Source organism: Nicotiana attenuata, unplaced genomic scaffold (assembly GCF_001879085.1).
Source record: "Nicotiana attenuata strain UT unplaced genomic scaffold, NIATTr2, whole genome shotgun sequence".
NCBI lineage: Eukaryota > Viridiplantae > Streptophyta > Magnoliopsida > Solanales > Solanaceae > Nicotiana > Nicotiana attenuata.
The window spans coordinates 22,229-33,761 of record NW_017675843.1 but is presented as its reverse complement, the minus strand read 5'-3'; the positions used below and the strand labels follow the sequence as shown (position 1 = coordinate 33,761).

At 40.0% G+C, this 11,533-nt stretch overlaps 2 protein-coding genes across 2 annotated transcripts; one reads left to right on the top strand and one right to left on the bottom strand.

Moving 5' to 3' along the window:
• The first annotated feature begins 340 nt into the window (after window positions 1-340).
• LOC109220507 lies at window positions 341-2,140 on the top strand. Its single transcript, XM_019384972.1, is given in 3 exon segments — window positions 341-690; window positions 800-1,264; window positions 1,266-2,140. Coding segments are annotated over 3 exon segments (1,479 nt in total). The 5' UTR covers window positions 341-496; the 3' UTR covers window positions 2,086-2,140.
• Window positions 2,141-3,506: 1,366 nt separating this feature from the next.
• On the bottom strand, window positions 3,507-5,327 carry LOC109220508 (1-aminocyclopropane-1-carboxylate oxidase 1). Its single transcript, XM_019384973.1, has 3 exons — window positions 4,850-5,327; window positions 4,546-4,769; window positions 3,507-4,355 (listed from the first exon to the last, which is right to left on the bottom strand). Exons 1-3 carry the CDS (start codon window positions 4,949-4,951, stop codon window positions 3,776-3,778), a joined length of 906 nt encoding a protein of 301 aa, XP_019240518.1. The 5' UTR covers window positions 4,952-5,327; the 3' UTR covers window positions 3,507-3,775.
• Between the last annotated feature and the right edge of the window lie 6,206 nt (window positions 5,328-11,533).

Genomic DNA, 11,533 nt, shown 5'->3' with positions numbered 1-11,533 from the left:
ACTTACTCATTCACTGTAACTAAGTATTGCTGCTGAAGTTGGAGCAGAAATTTTGAAGGGAAATTGGGTCTAGGAAGAAATTGGGTTTGGATGTGGGGTTACAGTCAGATCTTTGATTGGAAATGGGTTTCGGAGCGGGTTTAGAAGGTTGCCCGCTTATGTGGCTGCCATGTCACAGCTACGTGGATACCACGTAAGATTTAAAATGGCTTGTGTGGAGGGTTGTTAGGTCGAAGGACATTAGTGGTCCATTATGCAAACGGAGAGTATAGAGGACAAAAATGAGCTATATACCATAATTTAAGGATATTTTTGGAGCTTTTCCTAGTTTGAATTGAATGAGTAGAATCAAGTTATAAATGATATGAGTAATTTTTTTTTTTTTGAAGGGGATATGAGTACTTATAAAGTTTGAATTCTGATCAAATTACAAAAAGAGCCCCTTTTTTGCCAGAAATCTCTGTATGTGCGCTCCCTCCGACTGTTTTTTCAGCAAATGGAATGTTGGGTACCATTGTTTCAGATATTCTTGAACTCCCCTTGTCCTGAAACTGAAGCATCTCTATGGTTACAACAGGCTTTCAACCAATCTGGCCCTACCACCATTTCTACAACCTCATTCCTTTCACTGCTCACAAAACCTACCGATATCACCATCACCGGTTCCTCTTCCCCATCTCTCACAAAACGGTAATTTTTTACTTGATTTTACCTTTGGAGGTTAAAATTGAAGTTTACTTGTTTACCAGTTTAACTTAATGTGAATTGAACAAAGATAAATTGGTGTTTGTCTTGGCAGGGTTATGTGGATACAGACTCTACCAAATGCAGTTCAAGCTCGCATTTTGTCATTTCTTCTTTATGATAGCCGGAGATTTTGTGAAAGTGACTTGCGTCAGCTTGCGGAAACTATGTTGAAGGAGGGCGAGGAGTTTGATTTTTGGGTAAAGCGGGCTGCACATCAGCTGCTCGACGTAGTGTCTAGGTCAAACCATGAATGGTTAACTAGCTTGAACTTGGATTCTGAAGAAGAACTAGTGGATGATGAATTTTGTTCATTACCCAATTGGCTTAAGGATGCTGCCAATGACAGTGATTTGATGCTTCCGTGGCTGCCTATATCACAGAAACAATTCAACTTGGCAATGCAGTTTAGTAGTTGTGGAGAAAATGATGATCCTTTGAGTGAATTCGAAGAGGGTAAACGAGAAATGATGGATGACGTAATGGAGGAGATTGATGAAGTAATTGAGGGAAGTAGATGACTACTTGAACCCTCAAGTTGAAGAAATGGCTGGGCGCTTGAAAGACCGGTTGTTTTCTCTTCAGTCTACAGCTAAAGCTGTGGAATTGGCAGGGGAAATTCGGCAGCTTTGTAAAGGAGGGGGGAAGTCTTTGGCTGTTTTGAGCATAATTGAACCTTGGAGAGCTGATGATGAGACAGCTGCAGTTTTAATGTCCAATCTTCTAGGCGGGAATGTAGATGAACTTGGTTGGCCCAGCCACGTTCTTTGCGCCGTCATTCTTCCCAAGTTGTTGCTTTTGAAAGAACCAGCTTCTCGTGCGTTACTAACAGCAGCAATAGAGTACTCTAAAGTTCATCAGAGAGCTGCAGAGTATGCGTTGCTACTGCCGCTGATTCTTCGAATGGAAGGCATAAATAACCCTATGTGTGATGTAATAACAAGGATAGTTAAAGAATCTTTGCACCCAGGCCATATTTCTGCCTTCTGCCAGAAACTTCTCTGCGATGGGGACAATCTGAAGAAATTCATCTCCCTTCCCTGTCATCAATGCTTAATTGGAAGTAAATTGGTATGGACTGAGTCATTATTTAATTTGATGCAAAATATCCTAAATCATAACATTCATTTGACTCAAGACTCAGTTGATAGACTTGTTCAGCATGCTTGGGAATCTGCTGAGAGGTTTTCAAAGTCTTTGAAATTTGGAAACTTTTTACTATGTTTTGTCACCAAATGTGCTCCTTTGTTGAAGTCTCAAAAATCTTTACTCATAGAAGCTACTCAGCGTACTAATACTCTGGTGACAAAATCTGTGTTGTCAAAATTGTCTAGTTTGTAAGTGGCCCTATACCCTGTTAAACAAACAGCTATGTAAATACATTATTGCTCTTTAACTTGGACCATTTTTTGGACTTAGTTTCTTAAAGAAGCTACTATAAAAGTTTTACAACAGGTTTGATAGGAATTAACCTGGTTGTTTATACAGATGGTATTTCTTAATAGTTTTTACTGAATCAGATTGCTGTTTTTTCCAGTTGTAGTTATAATGATATTAATACCTTATGTCATGCACTACAAGAGAAATGTTCTTCCTTGTCTTGGGTCTGTGTGGGTTGATAAAACTAAGGATGGATGTTTAACAATTAGGTGGACAAACATAACTTTTGGACGGAGGAAATGTGAAAGAGAGTCTTATAAACTCTCTCTCTCTCTCTCTCTCTCTCTCTCTCTCTCTCTCTCTCCCACTCCCCCCTTTCTTTAATTTCTCCCTTTTCTGATTTTGCAAAACCTAGGGTTCTAGTTTAAGTTGGTCATTTCTCATACTTGTTTTCTGAACCTAGGGTTCTTGATTTAGCTCTTATTATTACATGTTAGGAGTCTATTTGCAACGTTCTTGTACTCTTCTTATGTTGTATTATAATGATGCCTTTATTTCTCTTCGCAACGCTAGTCTTGAAATTTCTTGGGCAACCAGAAGATGTAGCTGAGCTATCTGGAGTTGTTATTTTGGCCTTTATTCAATTTCATGGGCAATTGTTGAAGTTGTAGTTTTGGCCTCACATTAAATATTCAATCTCCACTTTTTCTTTGCATTTAAATTTCCACTAAAGAGGTTTTTAAAGAGCCAATTAAAGAATAATGTGATAGCATGGGCAAATTTTGTGGCATTCATTTTTCATGTGTTGATAAGTTGGTTGATTGTGTACAAGTTTCATTTGGGTATTATTGGGACAACACTTACCTTGAATTTCTCTTGGTGGTTGGTTATGTTGATGTTGTTATGTTTGGAATTAGAATATTACATTGAAATGAATGGTTAAAAAGGATTATGTAACAATTTCCTCATCATTCGTACGTTATCTATTTAAGCATGATTGAAACGCTCATAGTTATAAAGTTTTNTAGTACGGTACGGAAGTAGTGAAGAGAGTCTATAACTCTCTCTCTCTCTCTCTCTCTCTCTCTCTCTCTCTCTCTCTCCCAATTCCAATTTTGTGTTCCAATTTTGTGTACTTCAGATTTACACTAAACATAAATAAATTAAAATATTTCGAGTTGACAAAGGTTCTTCAGGAGGAATTTGTCTGTGAGTTTGCATATGGTGCTGTATCTCTTGCTAGATGATAAGATCAAGAGAATTTAGCATTATACAGATTATTCTTCGTTAAAAGATTGTTATGCTCACAGCGATAGGTAGCAGGTAATCATCAATCAACCACTACCAAGAAATGCTCTCTGGAGTTAGTTTTCTTTTACTGATACAACCAAAATAAATCAACTTATTTTTGCTCTTCTGCAAGTGTCATTGGTCTATGAATAACAACCTTTCAAAGCAATTCTAACTTTGACCTTAAAACTTTTAATGAGATGTTACATGATAAAGGAAGCTTATATACATTAGCTTCTCTTGAAATATAACCAGAAAGAAGGCTCAAACAGAAAAAAAGAAAAAAGAAAAAAAAAGAGGGCACTCAAATGATAAGTAACATAAACTTGAACGAGTATTGTTCTTTTTCAATGTGAAGACTTCAGTGCCCGTTCGCCAATGTTTTTGCGGACTCAAATCTGGGGCCTTTTTCCGCAAACTTGGTTTTGGAATAAAGATTTAGATAATCTTGAAAACGGAGATGACAGGGATACAAGAGCTTTGGTGCTGGAGAAATGATGGCCTCACCAGCAGGGTTGTAAAAGGTGGCAATGGAAAGTCTGTTTCCATTCTTTTCAGCCATCACTCGGTGTTGAATGCTCTTGTACATCCCATTGCTTAAAATTTCGATTTGATCACCAGTGTTTACAAAAATTCTGTTGTTCTTGGAAGGTGGAATTTTCACCCAATGTCCGTCTTTAAAGAATTCCAGACCAGGAACTTGTTCGTCTTGGAGTAAGAGAATGATACCACCAGCATCTGTGTGCTCACGCAATCCCCTGACTAATTCAGGGCGCGGACATTGAGGATATATTGCCACTTTTGTTCCAACAGAAGGACCCTTGCTTCCTGAAAATGCTTCCTTAATGTAACTCTTCTCTAGGCCAAGGTTCTCACACATTAGTTCTGAAAGATTTTCAGCAAGATTAATCAGCTGATCAATGTATCCATCTATTGCGTTGCTGCACATAAACATGTATCCCACATAGTTCAGATGTGGCATTCAATAATGTTAAGAAAAGACTTGTTTCGCAGATAGATTGTCAGTGACATATTTTAAGTGCATGACATATATAAGCTGTATGTGTGTGTGCGCATTCTAGTATAATTGTTGAACTGTTGAAACTTTATGCTCTGGTGTTCTTGACTTACCAAAGATCCTTTGAGAGACCTTCAGTCCCATAGATGTTAGAACTTGGACGATGCCAAAGAAAGAACGTGCTTTCCCAGTCTGTTTTGCTGAGTTTTTCTTTCTTCTCTAAGCTCATAGGTAGCTCTGATTCATAGAACCGTTTCTTCATATTGGCTTCATAGTGCTGAATCACGAGCTGCTTCACATTGTCCATCAGGTTAGTGTCAATTCCATGGTTCTCTATCTGCATAAATTGAACATTTCTGTTAGTATCAATATCTTAAAAGTGCTACTACAGAAAAGCAGAAATACAACATTCATTACCATAAAGAAGCCCCATTTCTCACAAGCATGATGGAGAAGTGCCATGGTTGCACTTCTCTCCTCACCGTCAAGCTTACTGAAGTCGATCACCGGAATCTCCATCTTCTTGTTCTAAGTATGAAGGTAAGAAGGTACTTGGCGACTATATATAGCCATAGGAGTAAAATAATTTTTACCGGGTGGGGTTGGTTAAAAAAAGCAGTTAGATTTGAATAACAGGTAGTTGTAGTTGTAACCTAATTACCTCATCCGAAGGAGAAATTATTGGGTACACTGGGATGAGCAAGGAATAGTAATGAGTCCAAATTCACTTCATACCAAAACCATGTGATTATACTGTTATTTTATGTTTTGACAATCTACAGCCGATTTGTGTCTTACAAATAAAGCTTTATTTACTTGAGTTTCTATGTAAAAATATTTCCTGATAGGATGCTTCCATGCCACTAAATTCCTTTCATGTGAACTTCTCTTTTTCTTCTCTGTATTCTACTGGTCAACTAGGACTTGTTTATATTGTTTTAGTAATGTTGGAAACTTTACGTACGGTAGTTGGTATTTCCTCAAATTGCAATTCGTTGGTTTGAAGAAACCAGGGGCTGTGAGTGATGGAGATCAATTGCCTTGGCCTAGATTCCAGTGGGCGGTTTTGGTTTTGATATTAGATAGGAGTATGACTTTCAAACTAGCTAGCTGTCTTGATCATTTCCTTTTAGAACAGTTTGCTGATCCAAAATCCCAACTGTATCTTTCTTTGTTAGTGTTTGTGATTTCTAGAGTTTACCAGTTGAGTTTGTCATTGCTTAGTTGTAGTCTCTTGAAGGACTTTCCCTGCGTCGTCTGTTCATAATTCATTCAAAATAGGAACCTGGTTTTGTTTAAACTTGGCCTTGTCGTCTATGACTAATATTTCACTCCCAAATCCAATTAGGATCCAATCAAAGTGACAAATACAGAATATACTCATCTAGGGACTGTTCTGATTAGATTATGAATCTTTTTTATCCGAACTGACCACTTTTTCCTCAACGAACAACGATTACAAAATTTAACACCAGGATTTGAGTGTGCATGGCTCGTTAGTTCAAGTACAATTGATATAATTTCTTACTTGGCGACTATATTGTCGATATATTGTAATCTTTACGGCCTCATGGTTTTGTCCTCAGGTTTTAACTCAAAAGGTGTCTCAACAGTTGAATGAATTTCTGATCTCATTGTTTAGTGTTTTACGGACATGAATATAATTTTGGGTTGTTTGTGAAGTTTTGTGAGTGATATGAGTGAAAAGTTTGAAAAATAGCTTTTTGGAGTTTTCCAAATTTTCGAAAAAATCCATAATGCATCTTCAAATAAAAATTAAATTTTTTATGACCTAACGCTAATTTCGAAAAAAATGAAAAATTTCTTATGTCCAAATGAGCTCTTACAATGCACAAGTCGCAAAGAGGTGCACTTTCCTGAGTTTCGCAAATTACAAATCTTCCGGTGAAGCTAAGTATATGCTTTCTATTTCGTTCAATTCAAACTGCACTTTTTACATGACAAGCTAAGTTATTAGGCTACTAATACGGAAGTTGGAGTATTATAATGTACTCTGTTTCGTGGATGTGTCGGAGGTAAGGGAAAAACTCGCTCGGAGCGTTTAAATCAAATATACCGACATACTATGGTTAAGCGATTTAATGCAATGAGAATATATATTAATTAATCATGATTAAGTGTTAAAAGTATATGTAAAAACATATCACACGTCTATTGGTTTGGGATAAACACCACGGGCTGGGTTTATACCAAACCAATGAATGCATGACATGTGTTTCACATAAACTTTTCTCCGTCAATTACAGTTAATTAATATATATTCTCATTTCAGTAAGTTACTGTTTACCCGTAAAATGGTACAATTGAATTTATATGTTGTAAAACCTAGAAACACGTTGGAATGACACATTGAAAAACCAATCCTTATTGATATTCATTAACATGGTACGACATATATTTTTATAGTATAAACCAACAAGAAGTCAAGATAAGTGCAAATTCTATATGATAAACATAAGAGAGATCCGATAGAGTTTTAGTTAGACAAGGCTTGTCATTTAAACTCCGCAAGGATAGACACGGTCCAATACCTCCCTTGAAAACGGAAGGTGAATCTTTCACCTTGAGTTTGTCTTGTAAAAACTGAAACCTTGCCGAGGAGAGTGGCTTGGTTAGGATGTCAGCCAATTGATATTTGGATGAGAGAAACTGAATAGTGAGGTCTCGCTAGCTACCTTGTCTCTCACAAAATGAAAATCTATCTCAACAGGAATGCCAAGTTCAAAAAGGAGAGACTGAGTCCATGTTACTCTGCTGTTGCATCAGCCAAAGCCTTATATTCAGATTCTGTGGAGTACCTCGCCACTGTATGTTGCTTTTTGGAAGACCAGGAGATCAGGTTAGTGCCAAAATAAGTTGCATAACCACTGGCCGACTTACGATCATCAATACTTGTAGCCCAATCTGAATTAGTAAAGGCTTATAGCATCAGTTGAGGAGCATCGGAGATGAAGAATGACATGAACTTAGTATGTTGAAGATAGAGAAGGATTCACTTTACCACATGGGAGAAGAGCTATCCTTAGATCGAGTGATGAACCTCTATTCCCCCAAAATCACCCGGGGGATGATAAATTTCAGCAAGCATGGCCACCATGCACTGCTATCCAGCATGGATGATGACAACGATCCTGGGTGGATGGAACGGTTCGTTTCAGTCGCCACCAGTGACATCATCCCGGCAACGGCTCCGGCTTTCCCGAAATTATGGAACCACACACGTAAGTCTATCGTTTATTTCTTCTTCTGTTAAAGATCATTCCACAATATTATTGACTATTCTTCCTTTACCCGTTTCAGCGACTCAGTGGGTTGCACCTAGGGTTGGGGCTTGGACAAATGGGTCTAGAAAATGTTAGATGTTACTATGCCCGAAACCCGCACGTGGAAAGAACTATTCCTGAAATACGGTTGGAAGGCCAAAAATCATGTAAGTTGAACTCATCTTGTTTTTACCTTTCACATAAGGAAGTTGTTTGACTCTTCTCTCCTGTTGAATTCATGTACACCCCAGGGCTCAGTTGTTGTCCTCAAGGATGACGTTTTGGCTAATCCTGTTGATGTGGCGAGGTTGCTGCAGAAGGCTTTTACACAGACAGGCATCTCTGGGCCTGCTTCTGGTGCGGGTGCTTCTTCCCGGAGTCCCTGACCGGAGAACAAGCAACCAAAAAGAAGGCATTCTTCTGTGGCCGGGGGAAAGAATAAGAGGGCAAAGAATGCCGCCCCCGAGTCATCTCCGAAAGTTATGTTGACGAGCCCCCCGCCCAGGCCGACCATAGATACCATGATGATTGACAATGATGGGGAAGCCAGCGAGGAGGGGGCTTCTCTACACAGAAGACGATGACCTTCCTCAGCTCAACAGATTGCTCAATCTGTTGAGTTAGTTATATCAACCGAGGATGATACCTCAGTGCTCTGGGGGGAGGGGGGGGGGGGGGAGTTTGAGATGGTGGAAAATGCCAACTCCCGTTTCCGGATCCCAGTCGCTGCGCCAGGTACTGTGAGGCTGAGTACCGGGTCCCTGCCGTCTTCGGTTGATGAGCAACCAACACCCAGCACTACGCTTGCCGCAGCCACTTGTCATCCTTCAATGCCATCAGATTCATCTCCTTCTTCATCGACTCTTTCACCAGCAACTGTTACATCATCTCCCCGGCCGCATCTGTCCGAGAAGAGGATGTTCCTTTCCCCCAGTCCCCAGTTCATGGGAACTTGGGGCAAAATTACGCCGCCCCCTCAGAAGATCCACAAAGGAGGAGGAGCGTTTCTCTCTCGATCTCTACCGAGTGAAATATGTTGTCCCGGCCGGTGGGACTTGCTAACTATCTGAAGCCTTTGGCTTCAGAAAAAGATTAAGAAAAGATACAAGCTCTCTTGGGAGAGTGCTTGTTGAACAATGCTATGCACAATGCCGCAGCGGTATACTCTTCATTTCCTTTGTTATCTCTTCTATCTTTGACTTAGTCTTTCTTGTTTCCCAGGCCAATTTCCTTGCTTTCGAGGGCCTCCAAAGGTTGATTCGGGATAAGGAGGAACTTAGCTCCAAGCGGGATCAACTTTTGGCCAAGCGGGACCAAATTGTTGCTCGCCTCTCAGAACTGGAAGCTAAAGCTGCTGAGGCTGTTGAGTTGGAGGCTCGTCTACAGCAAAGCGAGCAAGAAGTAGAGACCCTTAGCCAATATATCGCCCCTGTTCAATTTGAAGAGGCTAGGGCCAAATGCGATGAAGTCCATAGTGTCATTCTTGCTGCATCCGATCGTGAGGCTGCCTCCGCTGAAAGATTAAATAATTTGGAGGCAGCCTTGAACTCCAATACTGAAGAGCTTGCTGCTGCCAGGGTGAAATATGCCCAATTGGAGGAGAAGTATAAGAGGACCATTAAGCATAATAGACTTTTCAGCTCTACTGTCCGTGATCTCGATGTTAGCCTCCAGTCCGTTAGATCCATACGGGAAAATCTTTCTGCCGAGGTTGACTAACTTAAAGAAGAAGTCAAGCATCCAGCGGCTTCCCTCGTTGTTGAAAAAACATATGTTATATATAGCATTAGGAGAAAAACCTTAAAAGAGGCTAAAGCGGGTGTCATTGACTTTGATGCCGAAATCGTTAAAGCCCCGTGAGCTGGAGTAAACCGCTAAAAGGGGTCTTCCGGCCAGGCCTAATGCATTTGGTTCTTCTGGTTCCAATTTCGAATTCTCGGGAAATGAAAAGGAACCGGAAGGCAAAGATGTTGAAGGCCAAAATGATGAAGATCAAGATATGGAGCCGGCGGCAGATCTACCCACTTCTCCTGGGGGCGCAGATGCTTCTCTTCCTCTGGGTTCCGGAGATGCAGCAGCTTAGCTATTTATTTCTTTTCCCAACTTTTGTACCTGTGCCATTTTGGCACATCCATTGTAAATAAAAACACCTTTTGCTCAAGTATTGCATAAGTCTTTCTGCATTCTTTTGTTTGAACATTTATGCAAGTTTAGTCTTTGCGTCCTTTCTCGTTTAAGTGTTTTGCGCAAGTTTTACTATTTGCATCTGATTATGCAAGGCTTTGGGTGTATTTTCTCCTGAAAGCATTTGGATTCCAGGCACAAGTTCTTCTGAAATCAACCCTTTATCGTGAGGGTTTTCATAAGAGAGGGCCCTCTTATGTTTACAATGCTCTTGAAAAGGACGTCTCATGTTCATTACAGCACTAGCATTTGAAGTACTTGTTTAACTTTCAAATGACAAAATCAATTCATCATTCATACAAGAAGGACTTTACATTATTCCATCCATTTTCAAAAAGTACATAAGCATTCGTTATGCTAAAAGGAATTGCCATTTCTTGTGGCTAATTTGTACAACTTGTTTCTACGGGGCTGGCCATGTAGTCCCCAGACTTGATGACATAACTATGCTTTTGTGTTTCGTATCCTGGTCGAAGAGGCAGTCGTTGTTGCCGTATCCTCATATCATTCTCCCCTAGTGTTCGAATACGAAGAATGCGAATTGGAACACTGGAAGTTTAACACCTTCGAGGATTCCACTAATGAATTGCTAGATAATCTTCAGTACGGTAACAAACTTCACTTCCCCTTAGGAATTTATGCTATCGAGCCAAAGACTATCTAACAACTCCCTAGTGTCTTGCACTTGTGAACGGTCGGGTAACCTCTTTTCAATAGCAAACTTAACTTCCGGTGGGAACTTTGCTATCGAGCAAAAGATTATCTAACCACTCCGGAGTGGTTCTTAGCTTATGTGCCTTGTTATTAAAAGGTATTATTGTTGTTGTTGAAACCTTCTTCATGTATGCTTTCGGTTGTTGTCTCGTTAAAAACCTTGCCAGAAAAACCCAATTAGGACAAAAATCGGACGAAGGAAAAAATAGTGCAGCACATACTTTCAGTACATGTGATGTTTATCAACAATAGTATCTCTTGAGATGTGCCACGTTCCAGTTGCTTAGTAAATTTTCTCCATCTTGATTCTCCAACTCGTATGAACCTTTCCCGGTGACAGCTGAAAGCTGGTAGGGGCCTTCCCATATTGGACCTAGATTCCCTACATTGAGTTCCTGGGTGTTTGGAGTTAATTTCCTTAGAACCAAGTCTCCCACTTTGAAATAACGAAGGTTGGATCTTCGATTATAATATCTTTCTATTCTCTGCTTTTGAGCTGCCATCCTTATATGCGCCAAGTCCCTGCGCTTATCGAGAAACTCCAAATTGACCAACATTGCTTTGTTGTTTGCTTCTTCATTTTCCTGGAAGTATCTCATGGTAGGTTCCCCAACTTCCACCGGGATCAAGGCTTCTACTCCGTAAACTAGGAAGAAAGGAGTCTCTCTTGTGCTCAATTTGGCCGTTGTTCGGTACGCCTATAGTACTCCAGGCAGTTCCTCAGTCCATTTGCCTTTCGTTGCTTCCAATCTCTTTTTGAGATTTTGTATAATCACTTTGTTCGTTGACTTCGCTTGACCATTTGCGCTCGGGTGATAGGGCGAAGATGTGATCCTTTTGATTTTCAAGTCTTCAAGTAACTTTGTGACCTTTTCACTTATAAAATGTGGCGTTGGCACATTCTATCTCTTTTGGTTCC